The sequence below is a fragment of the Salminus brasiliensis genome, chromosome 19, assembly GCF_030463535.1.
Source record: "Salminus brasiliensis chromosome 19, fSalBra1.hap2, whole genome shotgun sequence".
Taxonomy (NCBI): domain Eukaryota; kingdom Metazoa; phylum Chordata; class Actinopteri; order Characiformes; family Bryconidae; genus Salminus; species Salminus brasiliensis.
In genome coordinates, this window is record NC_132896.1 from 25969446 (window position 1) to 25992468 (window position 23023).

Sequence of the window (23023 nt, forward strand, 5' to 3'; positions counted from 1 at the left end):
AAGATGCCTTTTTTGTTATATTATTATATATTAACTAATTAATGTAGGTTGAAATATTACAAGTGAAACACCATAAGGTATTGTAGTATATATATATATATATATATATATATATATATATATATATATATATATATATATATATATATATATATATTTATTTTTATTTTATTTTTTTTATTTAACAAGAAGTTAATTAAAAATTACATGATCAATGATACATGAAGAGCTTCATTCCAAAATGCATTATGGTGTTCAACATAAATTGTAATAAAAAATCCATTTAACGTAATGGAAATATTTTCTTTTCTCTAATTTTCTCTGATAATGGCAGCTAATGAAGCTAATGAATCATCATGTAGTACTGAAATTTCATAACTTGTACATAAAGTTTGCTCCCAGCAACTTATTTTCACTGAGACAAAAAAATTTAAAATGTCTTTTAATGTGCTTTGCAACCAAAGCCTTCATATTGTAATAATCTACTTTCATTATTATTATTTTTTTTAAAGTTATCTGCCTTGAGATTTTATCACCGCTGGGGACGTTAATTTAATTATAACTTCACTCTCAGCGCTATACAGTTCTCTCAGTCATCATTAAAATCATCTACAGCTCTGTTCATTCTGTACTTATCTAAAACTTCTTACTTCCTGATTATTTAAGTTGCACAAGACCAGCATATTACTTTTTATACAACTTTCATGCCTGCAGACTCATTTTAGATTATTCCTGATACTGAGCACCCCCAACTTTAAAATGGTAGTGTATACTAGTAGTATTTTGGACTACACTGTGGGGGCTGGGTAGCATCCACCTTGTCTAATTTGAGGGTGAGGTATGGGGTGGGTGGGCAGGGTCATGAGAAGGGAAAGGGGCATCCAATTCATAAAGTAAATGGCAGTGACTGGAGACGGATCAGTCCATCGTAGGAACATAGTCAGGCACGTTGCACAGTTGCGTGGGAAGGCTATGTCATTCCAACAGAAAAAAACAAACAAACAAACAACATAAACAATAACATACTGGCAAAATAAACAAACAAACAAACAAAATCAAATAAACAAAGCCATTGTTAGAATAAAAAAAAATATATATATCTTTTTTCAACATTCAGAATTCTACCAAGAAAACTGAGCAAGCATTTCCTTCTCTCTCCCCTCTTTTCTCTCCATTGCAAACACTGCAGCAGAAGCAGCTTGGCTGTCTTTCTTTTCTTTTTTCGTAGCACATCATCATTACCAAACAATAGAGCTTTGCACACAGAGAGAGCATCCCTATTAGAGTCAGAGACAATTAGGTTGCCAGTGGGTTAGCAATGGTTTGTTTGCTTTGTGCTGAATGTGTCCTCTCACCTCCTCTATTCTGAGACACTTTTCTGTGTCCTTTTCCTATCCAGTACCCATCTGCTGACTGTTATTCTTTTTGGAGGTGGAAAGTACTGACTGAACATGGACTGCTCTTCTTACACTTCCTACTTGGTTTTCTTGTTAAACTGCATATTTATAAAATCAATAAAATCATAGAATATTTCGCTACTGTCATGACATGAAACACATGTATCTCCATGTATGACTGTTTTTAGTTTTCTCCATTTAAACCCTGTAGCTGCTCTGTACACTGTGTAAATAATATAATAGGCCAATAGAAATGCTCTAAATTACTTGGAATAACCTTTTATTTTATATTGACCTCCATTCAATGTTAAAAACACTTTTGCCTTCTCATGCAAAGTCGCCATTTTGGAAATACATGTTTTTCATTGGACAGCGCTGATTTACTGGTACTAGAGTGTATTTTGAATAGTGTGTTTATTTTCATTAGTGTGCCATTTTCATTAGTTCAAACCATTACAGAGTAAAAAAAAACAAAAAAACAATACTCCACTTCTCACAAATGAACTTCTGAGGAAGCGAGTAGCTGACTATCTAATAATCATTTTGAAAGATTGTCTAAACATCTGCTTTGTTCATTTTGCCTTTTAAGATAAGAATGGACAGCATAAGAAGCATGTGAACCGTAAAGCTGTTCATATGTTCTGTAATATATGTTAGGTAGCTAATTTAGCTAATGTAAGATAATGTTCAAACTAGGCTAATTGCTCAGATTGAGTAGCTAATTTAAACATTGGACCTTTTGTCTGTGAGGCAATTATATAGGTGAATATAAGTCTGATGTATCTCAAATGAAGTGAAAGGAAATTTGTCAACAAGTTTAGATTTGAGCTTGTTTACACTGACTGTAATGATCTTTTACACACTGAATCAGGAGCAGTACAGGAATTCCACTGATTTTCCAAAATGATCTGAAGAATGAACTGAACGAACACACAAGCTCATTCAGAGTGTGGTGATGTAAAATGGTTAATATTTGAAAAACATACCAATGGATTTCTTCACAGTGCTGGTGAGCCATGGGTTGTGATGTCTACACAAATATAGCAATTTTGTTCCTTATACTTCTAACTATCATTTATGATGAAGTGAAGATAAGTAAACATAAGTTTTCTTTGGGGACGATTTGCCATAAAACAGCCTGTGTATATCTCTAGACTCCAGACTCTCAGAAAATATACACTTGACATGAAAAACGTCCCTCAATACTATAGTAAATCAATGTCTCAGGTATCAGGCAGCATATTGTGGCTGTCACACAAAAAAAACTCAGTGGAAACCCAAAATCAGTGGAATTCGTCTTTCAGTAGGAACTTTCCGTACTCTTTCCACCCCTGCTATTTACAAGTATGTGTTTCTTGCTCTCGTATTTGAATCTGAGAGTCAAAGCATCTCTATCCATTTTCTTCTCAGAGTGCCACTAAAGCAGAATGTGGAGTGATTCTTCAGCGCAGAGCAATCTCCAGGTCAACGTAAAACAGAATCTGAGCTGGGGTAAGTGAGGCTAGCCCTACACTCATCCCTGACCTTCTTCAGATCCTGTTTAGCCTGAGAGAAACCACTGAACCCCTCTCGGTGCTGCTTTTTTTTTTTTTTTTTTCTTTCGCTGGTTGGTCTATCCCATGTGTCATTGACCATTTACTTGATGAGTGGAGACAGGTCTTTACTTACGTATGCATTGTATGTGTACTTGATGATGGCAACGTAAACAAAAAATCATTACCATTGTACCATTATGCCGTTATTGTGATGTCACTGCTACGACAGGCCACTGGAGTATGGAAAATCAAAATGCTTTGTCACCCACACGGATACAGTTGAAACACTCGGTTTAGGTTTTTTCATTTTTTTTTCTTTTTTTTGTTCCCCGTTGTCTTTTTTTTTTTTTTTTTTTTTTTAAACCCCACCCTCGACTGTTTCAACGTGTAGTGAGTGGATGGAAAGCAACTCAAAAAGAAATGTACTTCTAACCGCCCAGGACAGAAGGGAGTCTACACCATGACCCTGAGTGGCAGAATACGTGACACATTTAAAACGTCATGGAACGTGTACCATAATAGTAGTGACCACAATTGTTCGGTTTTCCACTGAGGATGAATCGTTGCTGTACGGCTGATCCATTATATTTACAAAGCGTTCAAACTCGTTCCAGTACCCGATCTGCAAAAGGGAAAACAGTTTCTGTTATTATCCCAGCAACAACCATTTTGAGCCACAGCAATGCTCCCACCCCCCCAACCTCCCCACCATCTTTCTTTAAAATAATTATTTCATGATATCACTGCAGACAAGTTAAGGAGGCTGCCAGGAATGTATAAAGCTATGAAGGCATACTCTCATAAGACTCTGTTCATTAAAATGGCATTAGGCGCCTGAGCTGCTGTTGCTCCCTGTTAAATGGAAGCCAGAGCCACGTCTGGCTGGTGGTGTTTTTAAGCAGGGGGAATGCTTACAGTAGCTTTCCGTGCCGTACAAGCACTGAGCAGCTCTCAAATCTGTGTTTACAGAATTCAGCTTAGCAGACAGACAAGGAGAACAATAAACTGTCAGGAGTGCGGCGCTTAAATGTCATTCGGTGGCACGCAGTGCTTCTCCTGTTTGGCTAAAGCTCCAGTGATAAACTAGCGCAAATACAGAGGGGCTTCACTTGCATTTTCAATTCGCAGGATTGCGGTGTGAATTCACTCGGCAGTACTGTCAGTGTTTGTGTATGCTAGCCATTCAAAGGATAGGCCTAGTGGTTAGCATGATGCTAGCAGTGGGAAAAAGTTAAATGCCACCCTATCCACCATACCATGCTAGCAATTTTAGCATTTTGTCTGCTATATATCATCTGAAAGCACACGCTAAATTTAAGTGGCTCCTTATTCCATGGATAGCCAGCACAGACGTGAGGTGCCGTTTTAGATCAACATACATACAGCTCTTTTATCTCCTGAGTAAGACTGAGTAAATACTGTGGTACCGCAGTATTTAAATATGTTGATGGTATCTCATAATGAGGACGGTATTTCAAAATGACAACACATTTTAATGTGTCAAATTTCTGTTCTGTGTCTGTCTAGTACATGGCCAAATAGGCCCGTTCCCTCCATTTGCATTTAAGAGAGCCACATGGAGGGGGCGCTGTGTGTTCTTACTGAATGGTGAGGTCATGCTCTGAAAACAGGTGGGGGAAAAACAAGCGCATCGTAGTTGTGAGTTTAGGGACATGCTAAGGTTGATTAAAAGATAGGGCAAGCAAACCTGGATGAAGCAGTCTACTAAATGAGCCCGAAACAGCCGAAAACACTTGATTTGCGCTCTCAGACATGAGGCTTTATCCTCATGTCTCAGTTAGCTGAAATACGGACTGTGCCCTGGTGTTTATCCAGATAGCTTACTAGCTTATTTAAGCTTTGATAGTCAGCTATGAGTCCAAACACGGTAAACTGGCCGTCTGATGCAAATTAGCTACAAATCCAAAAGAACGATAAATAAAAAAGTGACCCAGTCTCCTGTCTCCTGAGCTTTAAATCCTGGCCTTCATGTCTATATTCTGGCTGCCTATGTAACTAAAAAAATATATATTTTTCAAGGATAGGCAAAAGGTCTTCAAAACTAAGTTGTGTTTGCAATCATAGTCCCCCCCCCACCCCTTCAAGAGCTTTCCTGATGTGTGGATGGATTTCAGGGCCTTGTTTGTTTGCTTACCTTTCTCGGCCCTCCTGCTTTCATTTCATAAACGTCGATAGTGTAGTTTGATCTGCGCCCGAAACTGTCAAACTGGATATTGCCCGTCATCCCTTGCACTTGCACCTGCCAACGGAAAATGTGAGGAAGAAACCAGACGAAATAACAGGCAGTGCTCTGAGCCTCCTCGGCCAAATGGAAAGTGGCGGCGCACAGCAAATAGAGTCATTTATAGCAGTATGGCAAGAGGAGCTCGCTTGAATAACTCATTTTGATGAGCTGAAATGCAGAGGATGAGATTATGGCAATGGTGAGGGGCATATTCAAATGGAGCTGTGCAAGACAGTGAAGATATTCCACCAACAATTTTAGCCCACCATAAATAAAAATTACATAGGCTATATGCATGTGTGAATTCTGTTTGCATTAATCGTGTGGATAATAAGTGGAACAATGAATAATAGGTGGTTCCATGAAATCAAACAAAATGGTAATCAACACTAGAAAACAATACTGGAAATATGGGAACCAATCTGTGCTGTTCCAACATTGCTTTTATACAGACAACTGCTTTGTCAATTCTAAATTGGTTTTCAAAGCTTAATGTACTTCCATTGCTACAAACCAGCTAAAAGTGGTTAACCAATGACTTGTGCTTTTATACAATTGACCATATTTTTTAGTATTGCGCAGTTTTCCACTTACTTTTATACCGTTTCAGGTTATTCACTGAAGGTGAAGTGCTTCAAAAATCAATAAAAAACAATAAACACTGGAAAAGTTGGTGTGTTTAAATTTTTTTTGGCAAGAATGGTACATAAAAAGAACTGACACTTTGAGATGTTCTGGAAATAAACAACAGGTAGGGTACAAACTAATTGCACAGATTACTGATAAGGGTTTTCCATCCACCTCTTTAATGGTCATTTAGGAAATGTGCACAAAAGCACGTATTTCTTATCCTTAAATGGTGTGGAAGCAAGATGTAAAGTTGGTTTATCAACACAAGAGATATGTGGACAAAACGCAATGGAAACTGTGGGATGGAGTTTTCAAATAAGTGATGACACAGGTTTAGCCCTACGCCCTGTTCGATCCCTTCCATAGGATACTCCAATGAATCAGGAATTGGCTCGAATGAGTGGTTAAAAAACACAAAGTAACACATTCAAAAATACTTAACATACATAAATACATAAATATTTCATATCTTTTTTTTACATTTTATTTGATTTGATTTGATTGCCCCAATTTCTCCCCAGTTTGGACCGCCAATTACCGAACCTGTACGTAGTTCCCCCCACCATTGCAAGCGATGCCCCCATCACTCTCATACTCTGCTCCAATGCACCAGCCTGCAGACACCAGCGACGGCCAGCACCGCAACAAAGTGATGTGGGGGGGGGAGAGCACCATCTACCCTCCCTAGAGAGAGCAAGGCCAACTGTGCTCTCTCGGGCCTTCAAGCTGCCGAAATATTTTATACTTTTTAGATATTTGCGAATTGTGTATTCTTTAAAAATGTACGGTGGGACAGAAAGGAGGTTGACATTGTACATTGATGCACTGTCTCTCTCAGTGGGTTTGAAATGGCAGGGCTATGGTTCTTACCATTTTCAGGGCTCTCTCGATGTCGATGCCTTGACTCCAGGGTACGGCTGGGTTGGCCAGGCAGTCTCCGGCGCTGCCTCGTCGCGACACGTCCACCCTCTGGCGCCGCAGGTACCGGAAGGCCTCGGCTATCACCAGGATGGCGTCGTAGGACAGTGCGGAGGTATACTGCAGACAGAAAAACCTTTTGTTCAACTGTTCCAAAATCAAGTCCCCACAAACACAAACACATGCATTCCCTGCTCTCAAACACTTAATGAAACTCAAGAGCTAATTAGCGAGCCCTCCAGGAGTCAGATCAGGTGTGTTAATTTTTGCATACAATTAGCATTAGCGTACAGGAAAGCACATGTCGGAACAGTGAGACTTTCAGGACTAGCGTTGAGGATCTAGACTTAAAGTCCAGAGTTATTTTTGTCGTTTATCTACTTAATTTTGAAAGTGAAAGTATCCACACTTTCAGGAGAATTCCTCTTCTTATTTCAGGGAATTATGAGTGACAGCCAATTACACCATGCCTTTCTCGCTGGTGAAATTTGTTTAACCTTGTATTTGTGGTTAAAACTAGCTGTCCTTTTCCTTTGTAAGCCTCCCTAGCCTACACTGCTGCATACGGTATAATTGCATTGTGATGTATTACCACATATAATCATAACACACTGCACAGCAATCCGTATCCAATCCGCTTTGTATAGATTGGATTGGATTCTAATTATAGTGAAATGTAAAATGTTTAGCTTTGCAAGGCGCGGGGTTTCAGGACTATTGTTGTTCTTGGGGAGACACCTGTAATTACGCCGCATCTCACAGAACCAGCTCGGAACGCTCTGGCATCCGCTAATTTGCGTCGAGCAGAGCTTTTTGTTTTCTTTTATTTCCTCAAAGATTACTTAGGGATCTGCGGCCAATTTAAGAACAGCGGTGTCAGGGCAAGCTGCTTTCCTTAGGCTGAAGATTCACAGGCAAGGTATTCTTTAGAAGGTTGGAAAAACATTCATCATAAACAAATGTGCCTGCGTGCATTTACACCAGCATCTCCACACTAGCCTACACCAATACTCGAGAATTACTTTGTAGAGTGCAAAGAATGGGCCTAGAACTTTCCTTAACCAAAGAAAGTTTACCAGTTTGACGAGAGACAAGGCTCTTCACTCACCCCTTCATGGCTAAACTTAATAGAGTGCCACTTAAAATGCATTTCTCTTCTGATTGTTGTTTAATTAGATGTAAATTGAGGCACTGGTTTTAATGCAGCCTAGGACTGAGCCGTCAATATATCGACGGCTGGCAGGGAGGGGGAGGAACGAAGCAAATGAAGGAGAAAGGAAGGCAGAAAAAGAAGGCAAAGGTGACGGGAGTGAAAGAGAACAGGAGAAGAGGATAAGAGAGAAGAAAAAAAGAGAGGCTGTCGAGTAAAGAAGTGAAGATTGTGTGCTGTTTTTTTTTTTATTTGTGTTTTTTTTTTGCGCATGGCCATGACAGACTCACCTTCAGAGGAGTGTTCCTCGCCTCTGGGAATTCCCTTTCATCTAACCGGTCCCAGCGCTGAAGGAACTGCTGCACAATGGGGTTTTCGGGATTGATTATTTGAAAGCCACTTATGTTTGCGCCGCCAAAATACACCTTGTCCAGACTCACATTGGAGAAGCCCTGAAAAGAGAGACAGGGAGAGACACTTGCCAGACCAGTTTCAGGATAGATCAGGGTAAACCATGCCCATAAAATGGGAGCACTTGTCGTTGTAATGCGGCAGTTACAAAGTGGTGCTCACTCTATATGATTTGCTGTTTTGCTGAATGATTGTAGGCATGTGTTTATAGGCACATTGACAAGGACCAATATATGGAGATCTGGGCTTTAAAGCAGCATTATGTAGCACTTTTATCTACTATGTTGATGCGCCACTGACCTCTGATGGGGAGAATAGCTATCATTGCTTTTTCGGGCTGATGATGTAAGGCAGGATAAACTGAGAGAACTGAGCTACGCTGCGTAACCCAAGTGATATTTGTGTGAAATTATGCTTCTTTTACTTCAGTTGGCGGTTCTGTATGTCTCTGCTTGTAAAAATGCATGTGAAGAACAGGTCATTTAGTGGTTGCTCAAAGCGCAAATTTCACTTCCTGACTGTAGGGGGAGCCCAGGAGCAAATGCCAATTCTTGCATAATGCTGCTTTAAAGCGGCAAGACAGATTTTGGGATTTAGAGTCTCCTCTGGTGGAAATTCTACTGGATACATTCTATGGTACATGACATTCCTTGTTTCCTCCCTGGCCCCTCCTACTTACCTGCATGTTGTTATTTACCCCTCTCTTCCCAGGTGTTTACAATCTAGTCTTTTGTATAAATAGACCTTATTGGTTCAGTGTTCCTTTATCTAGCCCTGTGTCTGCCTTTCTTTACATATAAAAAAATAAATGAAATAATACTGTAACAATCCAACCATGAGAACATTCTTTTCAGTGAACCTTTCAATGTGATGATTCTGAAACTCCTTATCCTTATCTGTTAAACCATGTTTTTGTTTCTGCTATGAGTGGAAGAGATGTTTTACTAAGCATTTTATTGGTCTAGTGCATGATGTTCAAGAAGGACTGTAAGTTCTAATTGCAGACAGCTGGGACGTTTGCTCGTTATGAGGTTCATAGTTGAAAACACTTCACAGAGATACGTCAGTCCAAAAATGGACAATATCTCTGCAGGTTTGTTCTGACTAATGCCTCTGTCTATGACTGGTCTCTTGAAATGCTGCTCCAATGGCAGCAGTAAGGAATGAATGATTTAATGCTATGAAGTGTACAGCACTGACTCTGCTCTGTTTGAAGGCCATCACACACCTGGACGTGCTGCACAACAGAGCACCTCACCGCAATGCGTACATGACTACATAGAATGCGTCACAGCGAGAGCTCCAATAAATGTCAAGGTCAGGTTCATTAACTGTGCTAGCTAACAGTTCTTTAGAACATCCGCTTCTATCTTAGTGAGGCACAAACTGTGTATTGATATTAGTTTGTACATTACAATAATGGGAAAAGTCCCGCCCCCAAAATTAAGATTTGACTCTCTGTTGTCCTGCCCCCAGCTGAAATGAAGACTCTGCCCCTTGCCTCTGCCTCTCTAAGTTTGACTGTCTATTGTCCTGTTCCAAGCTGAAATTGAGATTCTGGTTGGTTTTGCCTCTCTGAGGTTGACTCTCTGCTGTCCCACTCCAGCTGACATAGAGATTTTGATTGGTTACATTGTATAGATATAATGGAAGAAAACTTTCTGCATAGTTTAATGAATTCATAGGCTTGGTTTCAACTAACTAACTCTTTCCAGCTCAGGTACCAAATGAAAAGAAGACCTGGTAGAGTTAGCTGACGTCACAGGCCAATAACATTAGCCTGTTTTTCTTCAAGACTTCAGATTGACTGCATTTCTCTCGGTAGCTTTCCGTGGTCTCATTCTGGGTTTGATTTCGGAGTATAAATAACATTCTGAGTGGCTGTTAGAACAGTTTTGGTCGTTGCTGTGAGCACCGCAGCTAGTTGACGCAGTATGTTTCCAGCGGCTTGTAGCTTAGGGCATTCCTCACACAGAATGAATCTGAATTTCTGGACTTTGTGAGATAGTCTTTAGGTTCTTTGGCAGTGGAATGGAGTGAAACCCTGCAGTGGGAGCGGCATACCTCACATTTAAAGAGTACATCCACCCTCAACATCAATGGGTCTTCTGCCCTCTCAGCACTTTTGAAAAATTCACATTAGGGGGTCAATAACAAGGGGTGGGACTTCTTAGTGAGGCGCATGAAGGGGAGAACGGAGCCAATCAGAGACCTGTCTGTTCATTGCCGCGGCAACCAACAGTTTCATCTGCATTCGGGTTGTCGCCACCTATTGCCAGATAGTAGGAAAAATCCTCTCTATTTGATCATCAATAGAGGTGAAGTTACAGATGAACTGGATTTCCAACCCCTTGGAGGCGCATTAGCCAGGTTTAGAAGAGCAATAGTGTCAATTATCGGCATAACTCGGCTTTTCTTGGAGAAATCCTCATAACCACCAACGGTTCCTGGCGTTTTCCCCCACTGTTATAACTTAGAATCAGCTCAGCCTTTTTGCTCAGCTTTGCATGTAGTTACTGATTAGTAGTAACTGTAGTCCTTGTGTGCAGTAAAAGTCACAGAGCATAAGGGGTTAACAGTTTTATAGTAGCTGGCAATGGCATGTATTGACTAGGCTTTGTTTGCTATATCTTTATGTATGAGCTTTGTGCTAATTATGCAGAGGAACCACAAGGGAAAAGAAAAAGAGCCGCATGTTGCCGATCCCTGGTCTATGGCATCTCTCTAAGTAACCCTTTTTGTGTAGGCTGCTAACACAATACGTGTGACAACTGCATGGTTTATCAAATGCCATGTTGTTGACAAAGAGCTAATCATAAGTAGGGGGTCTTGTCATGACTGAATCAGCTCTCAGCGCAATGACTGACACCATGCCTATATTCAAAGTCAGGTAAAGTGACAGCCACAAGGGGCTGTGCTGAGGGCAGCGTGTAGCGTACCCCCATCATTTTATTCCAGACTTAAAGAGCCACGTCTACTCACAGTGGACATGTTTTCTGTTCGTTCAAGACGTGTCTTCCTGACTGGAGCAGGGCACGTTCTTTTCTTTTCCCATAAAAACATGCACATAGACTCACCAGATTGGCAAGGATGTAGTGGTAGCCTCGGCTATTCTTGCCCAGGGTTACGACCTGTGGGTGGAGAAACAATAATTGTTAGTTGCCCGTGTTAAAAAAGCGCCACCAGGCAGAGCTCATGCACCGAGGTAAGCTCTGCCGAGCTTCGCGTAACAGACTGTCTTAAACACAACTACAGCTTCCAGTGAGGTGACAAAGGAGCTCAGTGCTGATGGATGTCTGTTCGCGCTAGGAGGGCCGCCCGAGGTGTTGCTCTGCTGCGAATAACAAGCTTTGCTTTAACTGTAGTACATGCTTTTCTGTGTTTTAAAAATAGCGTGGTATTATTTACCACATGTGAGCGTGTAGCCATGTACAGCCAGGCACCATCTACCTTCTTTACAGATTTTTAATACAAATACAAGCTTGTTTTTTTCAGCAGTTTGAAATGATTTTAATATATTAGAGGTCTGGAGTTGCTATTACGGTTTTGTTTTGTTGATTATATTTACATCCAATTTATATTCTGAATCAACAGCTTTGATTGTGCAGATGTAGCTTTTCTTCCATTCATTTTGATCTCCACAAATGACACTTTATTTCATTAACTTAAATCATAATGACCATTTTACCAACAAACAATAATGTGGTGGCGATTAAATGCCTAGAATCCTCTTTTGACAGAATGTCTTTTGCATGTTTCAATGAGCTATGAATGCTTTTATTAGCAGAAGGCATTAATGGTGACTTTTAAGGGTTAAAGACTAACACAGTGTATTTTGAGGTCAACCCTATTACAGTCATGTTAAAAAAGTTGGGACCTTTGTCTTTTTAAATATATATAAACATTTGATCTTTCAATTAAACAATATTATATATATACATATATAATATGTATTATACATATATATTATATTATACATATATAAGATATGAAAAAATTAAATAAATCACCCATAAAACTGAAGAAATGGCTTTTAACCATCTGTAAAAATGATCTATAATTAAAAGAAAGGAGAATGTTTAGACACCCTATGCCATAAAAGCTGGTAAATCTCCCCTTGGCTGAAATAATTTCAGTTAGACGTATAATGATCTAACAGTCCCTGACATTAACTGGGAGAAGGTTTTTCCCACTCCTCCATGCAGAAGTCTTTCATCTATGTGACATCTCAGCTTTAGTTTGTAGGCAAATGGTCTTACATTTTCCTCAACCGTCCTCTGATACAGTAAAGAATTTCAGATGGATTTTGTGCTGGACAGTTTAGGATTGTTGGAGATTTTTTTAATGCATTTTGTAATCTGCTGTTGGACTGAACTTGCTAGGATGGCCATGCTGGCAGTTGTTGTGCTAGTAAATGATTTAGCGGACAGTGAAACAACTGATTTCTAAGTGTTCTGAAATCTTTTTAAATCCCTTCCCAGACTCATCTGCATCTACAACCTTGTTTGGGTCTCATCATGGTTTCAGAAAGGTCCTTGAATCTCACCATGGAGATAACACTCACTTTACCAATCAAGAGGAACCAAACAAATGTCTGAGGTTTAAATAAGATAGGCTCCTCCAAAATCTAATGAACTCAATATGATACACTGTCCTCCTTTTTCTGTGGACACCCCTTCCAATGAAAGCATTCATTTACTGTAATTTGCACCCATTGTTGACAAATGCACACACACACAGCTTATCTAGTCCCTGTAGAGAATGCCTGTCAATAGAATAGGACTCTCTGGAGCAAATACACATAATCCTATGTGTATTTTGTAACCATTCTTAATGCCAGGTGTGGGCTAGATGGGCCAGTGACCCAAAATCTTCTTGTTTGAATTCGACCATGTTTAAAAAGGTAAAGGTGCACTTATTTGTCACTGTACAGTGAAATGTGTCCTCTGCATTTAACCCATCTGTGGTAGTGAACACACACACACTAGTGAACTAGGGGCAGCGAGTACACACACACACACCCACACCCAGAGCGGTGGGCAGCCAACTCCAGCGCCCGGGGAGCAGAGAGGGTAAAGGGCCTTGCTCAAGGGCCCAATAGCGGTAGCTTACCAAGCCCGGGAATCGAACCCACAACCCTGTTATCAATAGCCCGGCGCTCTAACCGCTGAGCCACACTTTACACTTTTAAGCAAGCAAAAAACAAATGAATGAAGCTTGGCCCGGCTCCTTTGCTGACGTGGCCAAGGGACTGTCACGTGTCTTCCACGTGATGGAAAAGTCACATGAGGTAGCTGAGCTTTCTTTCAACTGGCTGCTGAAGTAGGTCGGTCCATTCTGACAGTAACAATATCGCAAATTCACATCATGCTGGGGCGGGGACACAGAGTGTCTGGAAGAGCGGCGAGAGAGAGAGCGACAGACTGAAGAGGGCCGAGAGAGAGAGATGAGAGAGAGAGATGAAAGCGTATGAGTGGGAGGAGAAAGCCATTGACACTTCTGCTGTATTGCAGTACTGCAATGACTTGCAAAAATTGAGAGTAATCGAGAGTATTGATTTGTTATACTCTAAATGAACACTATATGGGCAAAAGTATTGGGACATCTGCTCATTCATTGTTTTTTCTGAAATCAAGGGCGTTAAAAAAAAGAGTAACAGTCTCTAAACTTTTTACTAGATTCTGGGGCATTGCTGTGCTCCCCAAATCATCCCAAAAGCAACCAATCATTAGCACCATCTTTATCATTCTAGAGAACACAGTTTCACTGCTCCACAGCTCAATGCTGGTGGGGCTAGCCCACCCCTGGCATTAGGCATGGTGCCAATAGGTTCATGTTTATCTGCTGCGGAGAGTCCTATTCTATTGGAAGTGCTTCTCTACAGGGACTAGACGAGCTGTGTGTGTATTTGCACAACTCTGCCAGCAATAGGTGCAACTTAGAGTAGCTTAATGTCTACATACTTTTGGACATAATATATTTGCGTAATTATATACATAATGACCGCTTTAAAATGAGTACACTTACCGCTAGCTCTTCAAAGGTCAAAACTTGGTCACAACATGAGAAAATGACCTTTATAATCATGCTAATCTCTGCTAGCGCTCTCATTGGAATCTGGCAGCATGTTATCGCTAAGCTAACAGAAACAAGTGAATAAAACCGTTCCAGAGTCCTTGAAAAACCTTCTTCTGCCCTTGGAAGTTGGAGGACAATTGTCGGGCAACCAACATGCCTGGAGGGAAGGGCCGCATACCTGGCTTGGATGCACCAGATGCCAGTAACGGCCAGTACCACAGCAAAGTAATGTGGGGGGAGCGTGCCATCTATCCACCCTGAAGAGAGCAAGGCCAATTGTGCTCTCTCTGGGCCTCGGCTGCTGATGGCTAGCAGCACGACTGGGATTCCAACCAGTGACCCTCTGATGAAAGACAGCACCTTAGTCCACTGGACCACCCGGGGCCCCTGGAGAAACTGCTTTGAGGTGGATTTTTGGTGGCTTTTTAAACGGCTAATGCTGTATTAGCAGTATTTATTAGTGCTTAGATCAAGGGCTAGTCTTGCAGTCAGACTTGGTTGAGCACGCTAGTTTTGGACTGCAGTGGTCCTTTACCTTCTAATCTATGCTAAACGTCTGACGTTCTCAGCTATAAAAAATAAAAAACTCCAACAATCAACAAAGCATTGAAACCAAACACTGAGATGTGCACTAAACTTTCTTATTAACATTAGTACCACAAAAGCTCGAAAATACAGCAACCTTGGGCAAAATTGGATTGGAGTGGTCAGTTCTTTCACCTGCTGTTGCAATCATGGATGCACCTTATCTCTAATAAAGACCTCAAGCCATGGTGCCTCTAAGAGAGCTAGCAACTTGCTGTCCAAGACAATGTCCTTGACTTTTGGCTCAGGCAAAGGAGGTCAGAGCCAGCGAAGGTATCGGCCCTCTCCCACTCACACAGCCACTGCTGCAGGCACCTCACACACCTGAGTGGGAGATGGCGGCAAAACACTGCCTCACAAGCTGCCAGCCAGCAGGAGCACTCCACAACCTTAGTTCAGGCACAGTGAGGGCTTAATGACACTGCTCTATCCAGAGGCTCAGGCCAGCACTCACCGCTCGCCGACTGCAGGGCCATCAAAGGTGTGTTTCCACAAAAGCCAGCGGTGCACACACTCACTAATTAATTCGCCTTTCCAAATGCAGGGCCGTAAGCCAGATCAAGCTAGGCTCTGGCCCATGCATTTCGGTTTATGCTTTTGCCTGTTTGCTAACCTTGAGAGTTCTTTTGTTTGTTCCACATCACCATTCAAAACTTCGTATGCATTCAAAACTGTGTTTTGCAACTTTTAAAAAAAACATTTAGTTCTTTGACAACATTTTTTAATTATTACTATTATTTACATATACATTTAGTGATATATATTTATTTATTTGTTTGTTTTTTCTTTCCCACCCATGCTACTAGCTACCTATCACAAAATGCTAACAGTGGTAGAAGTGTAGCATGTGCTTCCGAGTCACATGAAGCACCACATTTTTTCATTGGACAACTGAGCATGCCAGTTCTGTTGTATGTATATTTAGTGCACCAAAATATTAGGAACACATGTTCATCTTATTAATGCAATTATCTAATTAGACAATTGTGTGCCAGCAGTGCAAAGCTTAGAGTCATGTAGATATGGGCCAGCAGCTTCAGGTAATGTTATCTCAGTCCTTTTTAAGCATGGCGTGACTGTTGGTGCCAGAAGGGCTGGTTTGAGTATTTCTAGTACTGCTGATCTCTGAGAATTTCATCACAACAGCATAAAGTCTGTGGAGTTTACTCTTTAAAAGAATATCCAGTAAGCGTCAGTCCTGCAGACCAAAATGTCTTGCTGTTAAGAGAGATGTCAATGATGAATAGCCAGACATGGTTTGAGCTAACAGAAAGACTAGGGTAACACAGATAAGCACTCTGTAGACTTGTGGTGAGCAGAAAAGCATCTCAGAATGTCCAACACATCCAACCTTCAGGTCGATGGGCTACAACAGCAGAAGACTACGTTGGGTTCCATGTCCGTCAGCCAAGGACAGAAAGCAGAGGCTGTAGCGGGCACAGGCTCGCCAAAGCTAGACTGGAGAAGCGTAGCCTGGGCTGATGAATCTCCATGTCTGCTGGGGCACACAGTCAGTATGGTCAGAATTTGGCACCTACAGCATGACCCAATGTGTCCAGGCTGGTGGAGGTGGTGTAATAAAAATTCAGGGAATATTTTCTTGGCTGGGTCTGGGCCTGTTAATATCAATCAGACATTGTTTGAATTTTACAGTCTATTGTTCTTCATGACCATGGTTAATATTATATGCTTGTTTCCACATTGATTCCCTTGTGTGAATGTTTTTTCCAGAATGAAAATGCAATGCCACACCCACTAGTAGCTTTCAGTAGCTGATGAAGTCTCAGCATGTCTAGAACTTCTCAGGTCTGTAGGGAAAGCATCCAGTGGCTCCTCATGAAGCTGCTCAAGCTCAAGACGTGTGCGAAGCTACAAGGTTATAAAACAGCAGCTAGTTTTATATATAGACTCTTCCATGAGTAAATGTCACACTGAACTCGCATTGTACCTCCATAAACAAATCATCTGGAGTTGCTCTTTAATCTCATTCTTGCTTTATTTTAGGATCCACAATGATACAGGATTAGAGAGCCACAAGACTTTGTATTATTTCATAACAACCGATTAGCGATACTAAAATCCCCCTAATAAATAAAGATGATAGTTTGAGGTGGGATTACTCCTCTAAGAGCACCACTGAGAGGCATTAGGGGACTGGATTAGAGGAATGGTTACCGTTAAAGTGGAGCAAATACTGCAAGCTTCTTCTACCATGCCCGTAATCTTTCTCTTTTTCTCTCTGCTTTCCCCGCCACCCATTGATTCCACCTTCAGCTCGATTCCCCCCTTTTGTTCCCCTGAGGCAGAGGGAGGTTTTCCGGCCTTGAGAGAAGTTTCACTTCCCTGTGATGGGTGCAGACAGGCTTGGGGTGACCCCTGCGTTCACCCGAAGCTTCTGTCTATTCACCGGGCCCAGACAGAGAGAATAATGCAGGGGCCTGTGACATAAAAGCCACAGCAATACATTCGCTCTGGACATTCAATAAAAAGCCAAGGCTTGGGACTGCTGGGTCACGCCGGCTCGGGCCTGACCTTTAACTAAAAACGCCGCTCAGCACAAACGCCTGCGCCCGAATTAGATATGGGAAAATGTCCGCAAAAGGCCATAGACTGGGATGAGCGTGTAAACAGTCATACTCTCGTCAGAAGATTATGCATGGGGGGGTTGGGGGAGGGGTTATCATCAGTATGCATGGCCACACTGTTGTGGCTCATATGATTGCCCTTTTCTACTAAGAGACTAGGCGTTTGTAATTTGGCTTCTAAAATCGACCTTATTAATCAGTGCTGGAGCGAGAATTCCGAACTTGTCCACACAGTTGCATAAACTGCACTCCTAAACAGGGTTCCTAAGAGGATTTGGAAACATGAACATAAAGAGCGATTTATCGTCCTGGATGTTTGTTGAGTTGTTCTTTATAGTCTTACAGCTGTGCCATTACAGCAATGATCATAATACCGTCAGTAGCCATGGTATGATCATGGCCTACAGCTGGGCCATAATAGTTTATAATGCTAACATTGCTATCAATTAATTAATTCTCATTGCTAGCTACTGGCTTATGTTCATGGCTAGCAACAATGGCACATATGGTTAGAATGTTCTTATAATAGCTAAGCACCTGCACATACATAGAAATAAAACAATGGTAGGAACCAGTACATCTACTGTTAAGCACTTGGGGAACATCTGTTCACCTACTCATGTATGCAATTATCTGCTCAACCAATCATGTTGCAGCAGAGCAATGTACAAAATCATAAAGATACAGGCCAGCAGCTTTAGATAATGTTCACATCAAAAATGTGATCTCAGGGATTCAGATTGTGGCCGTTCCACTCCGGTTCCAGTAGCTGCATTGACTATGTCTAAAATTCAGATCTCAGGAGATACACCACAGCGCACATCAGTGGTGAGCAGAGAAGCACAGAATGCACAACCTTGAGGCAGATGGGTTATAACAGCACAGGACCACTTCAGAGACCACTTTTGTCAGCCAAGAACAGAAAGCCGAGGCTGCAGTGGACACAGGCTCACCAAAACTGGAAAAACATGTCTTGATTTGTGTACAGATGGTAGGGTCAGAATATGGTGCCAATTTCATTAATCCATTGACCCATCCTCCAAGAGGAGGTGTGGTGTAATGGTGTGTAGAGTGTTTTCTTGGCACAGAATGTTTTCTTGGCCTGATAATACCAATCAAATTCCAGCATGTTAATGCTTCATGTCCCAAAGCAACAGTTTCTGGTTGCATAAATATTACAATGAGTTCCATGTTTTTCCAGGACTTTACCAGTCACTAGATCCAAATGAACACCTGTGGGATTTCGTCAAATGAGAGATTCACTGATGAGATGAAAAATCTGTTGGAATTGTCTGTTGGATCTCAAAGGAATTTGGAATTTGGAAGAATTGAGGCTCTTTTAAAAGGCTGTTTTTTTTTTTTTTTGTTTGTTTTTTTATATTTAAGTGAAGTTCAGGGACTTTTACCCAGTCCTAAATGTACCAAAAATATCCTAATATGTTTTCCCTCTCCCTCCCTCTAACCCTCCCTCCAGCTCTTATTAAGTGGAAAAACTAGTTATCACCTCCAGTTTCATCTGTATATACAGGTTTAAATAAATATGGTTATAAATGAGGGAGACATTAAAAATGAGGAAACTGGCAACGGTATTTTCGTAACGCTCAACATGACATCTGTAGAGCCATGCCGCTTTGCCATCAGCGGCCAGAGTCAGAGAGAGCACAATTGGCTGTGCTGGGGACCTGACGCTTTCCTCCGAGTGGATCAACTGCACTGGAATGCCGCATCAGTGGCAGTTTGAAAACGGGCAGTGACTGGCTTTATATGTATTGGAGGAGACATGTTAAGTTTACCCTCCTAATGTCAGAAACATTGCTAGGTCTAGGGGGAGTTGTGAACGGAAAAAAATAATATTTTATGGAAATGTTTTACAGACAAATTTACAGATAGAGTTTACCAAATTGTTTGGGCAAATCAGCTTGCTGGTTATGCCGCAAGAGGAGGATTCCCCTCTGGATGTGGTGTTCTGTGCAAGCAGGTGGCAAGAACAAGACAAAAAATCATTAAGCTAAATGCCACAAAACCTATTTATGGGATTTTCGTCACATTTTATTTCAATATATTTTGACTTCCAGTCGTTTCATCTCTTCTAATTTATACAGACAGAAGCCTGGTCTCATGCCTGGAAATAACTGCCTGGCGGCATCACTAATATGTATGGCCGAGTGAACAGACACTACTTGTTCTGAAACCTTCCCCTACAACAACGACGGGTCTACATGTCAAATGTAACTGCACAGAACAGACCTCTAGTACAGATGTATGCCATAGTATACTTACAAAAGCATGTTTAGAGGTAGTTGATTTCGTTGATTACTTCAAGGAATTAATGGAGGTAAGAGGCAGGCCATGGAACTCAGAAACAGTTTAGGCCTGACTTAATATTCCAAAGTTTCTTGAGGACACTCATTATTCAGAGGAAGATAAAGTAGCCTGGCACTGAACGTCTGAGTCATGAGCTTTCTCTTATCACATATGTTCTGTATCAAATTTCCCTCAATTAAAAAACAAACAAAGAAACAAAAAAAAGTGCTGCATCATCAGTTACTTCTGACGCAACAGTTGCCATGTGGAATGACTAATCAATAAACCCTCATAAATCACCACTGAGGAAGGGTGGGGCGGGGGGTGGTTGCAGAAAAATGGCCTCTGACTCTTTCCAAAAAGCTCGCTTTTCTTCATTTCTTCTCCCTTAGGCATGCTTTTTATGCGGGGAGGCTAGGAGCATGAGTGTTCTCTGGGGGATACATTCTAATTAACTGGCAGGAATATCCGCAGCTACCCTCTTGACTTGGCAGCCTGAAATTTATGCCTGAGTGGGTGGAGTACATTTGGCTTCCTTCCAGAAGAAGAAATGTTTGCGAAAAAACTGCAGAAACGAGCCCAGTCGAGGCCATTTGGGTCTAAGTATCACCTTTCAAATGTATCATAGCCATGTAGCGTTTTATTCCTCCCCACCCCTCTTTGTATCTCAGGCTATCGGAATTGGATCTATGGTGCATTTGCGATATAGCTGGAAAGCGATTACTCATTGGGTTATTGAAAAAAGGACCCGATGCTAAAACGCAAAGCCCAAAAGACGGAAATACCGCCTTTTGAAGTAGCGGAAAGGAAGCAAGGAGGGGAGCGTTTGGGGGTCCGTCACTTAAAACTAACCCTTTAATCCCATTAGATTCTGTAAGTTGAGACATTAAATGGTCCCTTGAGCCCAAGGCTGCGGCAAAGCTTTTAAGGCCTCAGTCTTCGGGGGCTTACTTCAAACGGAACTAGCTCACTAGCTATTTCTGGCCTCTCCTGGTTGGCCCAGTTTTGCATGCTACAGTGACAATGCGTTGAGGTGGGATCAGTGGCACCTTTGATTCCAACAGAGGCGCTATCTAACCCGTCTTACGCTGAGAGAGAGGGAACAGAGAGTGTATATGTAGGGGGGAAGCCAGCGGAAGATCATTAAAGCGGGAAATCAAAGTAATCAGGAGCTGCTTCTGCTTTTGAGCGAGCTGCTTCTGTGTGCTCCACTAAGACCTTTTTAATAAGCCTTTCTTTCAGTGGGTTTCTTTCATTGAACCTCTGCTGAGGTTAATTTTGAGTGACAGCCTCAGGCACCATCAAAAGGCAATGGCTAAGATTTCGGGATAATTCAAAGCCGCTCTTGAAGTGAGGTCTGGTAGAACTTTCTTTCCGGAATCTAGACGCTAAGAAAAGCCATTCAGAAATCCAGTGTGGAATTCCACAAACTTTCCCTCTGGTTCTGCTCACTGTCAATTCAGTGCTTCTGCTTACAGTGAGTCACTGAGTGGTGGCTTCACAATGCTGCCGCCACCACAAGAATACACGAAGCAATATAATTCATCAAAGAAAGGCTGTCTGAAAGCAAGCAAGCCACGTCAGCAAGTCTGTCGTCTGTGCCCTTGGTAGCCGTCAAGTTAAATTTAGTTGCCGCTGATAAGCTAGCACCGGTTAGGTAGCCAAGTGTCTGCTTGGTTGATTTGTTTCCAGATCTGCCAGCAATATCTACCTAAACGCCTCAGGTTCTTTGAAATTTGCAGTCAATGCAAATGAAGTTCAGGTGACCTTGTGGGGGTATTGCAAGTGAAGACACAGCCATCTGGTAGCTAACAGCGAGCAGTTATACACCAGCAGGCCTTTGAATCCAGCACAACAAAAGCATTGCGTGGTTCAAAAGTCTGAGACCACTCGTTAAAATGCTTCAAATTTTTCTAATATGCTTTTATTTAAACAAATGCAATGGAATAAATTTGATTAAATTTGAATACCTTAATAGAAATAGTGCAGAATAACATTTATATTACATATTAATATTATTGTCAAAACTCTTCAATGTGCTATTTTTTATTAATAACCTTCTGTTATTTCCAGGTTTAAATAAAATAAAAAATATATATAAAGTCCAAATTTGTAAGGTGGTCTTAGACTTTCTGACCCCACTGTATGGAGTATTTGAAATTAATTGCTTCTTATTTGTAGTTTATAAACAAGTCAAAACGTTTTGATAAGATGTTACTGTGTCTACAATCTTTCGCTTTTCTTAGCACAAAAAATCAATACCAAGAAAAATCAATTTACATTTTGTATTACTTAGAATTGTTATTTGTTATTTGTTGATGCTAACATATAAAGAAACAAATATATAAACTGAAGTGTAGACTTCAACTTTGAATTTTATACATATACCTTTTTTGCTAATATTTTTACATTTCTGATATTTAATATATAGTATACCATACAAAATCAGTAATGAATTAAATCCATAATGTGACTTATTCATGTTCTTAGAAATGTAAAAACATGTTTTTGCAAAACAATTATGATTCTAGTGTTGTTACCTCAGTTCAATATGGTATTAATTGACTTCTAGGAAGCTAGGAAGCTAAAATAAAGTGTGTCCGGAATGACAACCAGAGCTACAACCAGAGAGAAAGTTATATAACATCAAGAATAAAGTTACACAAAATGTCAGATTATCAAAAATGGTGATCAAATGTTAATGCAAAAAAAGTGATTAAAGGCTAGCTAGTATATGATTTACTATTTAAAAATCTTGACATTACCAAAATAATAATACAAACCATTTACAAATAGCAACAACCAAATATTAAATCTATTAATCATTTAATAACTTGAAAAATAACAATAATACTTTTTCCAAATGACAGGTTTGGTTGTTGTTGTTTTTGTTTTTTTTGTAAATTAGTTTATTCCGTGCTGAAAACACAATCTGCACATTTGAACTAAATTTACATTTTCTGAATTGAACCTAATATATTAAGGTTATAGCACATTTTATATTTTTATTTGATGTCTTATGAAAACGTTTGGGCACCCAATAAACTGACATGTTCCTCATGTTCCCCTACGCAGAACTCTCTTCTGCACATTCTAAACCATAATTGCCGTTTAGAAAAGAAACATTTTTGCAGTATATTTGAGTTAAAAAAAATAAATAAGTAATTATATGCTAAAAAATGGCA

At 40.8% G+C, this 23023-nt stretch overlaps 1 protein-coding gene across 5 annotated transcripts in view; it reads right to left on the reverse strand.

Moving 5' to 3' along the window:
- Window positions 1-23023, reverse strand: part of gria3b (glutamate receptor, ionotropic, AMPA 3b) — a 169386-nt gene that overhangs the window by 43702 nt on the left and 102661 nt on the right. For all 5 annotated transcript variants that reach the window (XM_072663162.1, XM_072663160.1, XM_072663161.1 and 2 more), the window contains exons 5-9: window positions 11364-11417; window positions 8166-8327; window positions 6678-6845; window positions 5088-5192; window positions 3447-3554 (exon numbers count right to left, since the gene is read on the reverse strand). In XM_072663162.1, the coding sequence (XP_072519263.1) occupies window positions 3447-3554; window positions 5088-5192; window positions 6678-6845; window positions 8166-8327; window positions 11364-11417 (597 nt within the window). The remainder of the gene's footprint in view (window positions 1-3446; window positions 3555-5087; window positions 5193-6677; window positions 6846-8165; window positions 8328-11363; window positions 11418-23023) is intronic.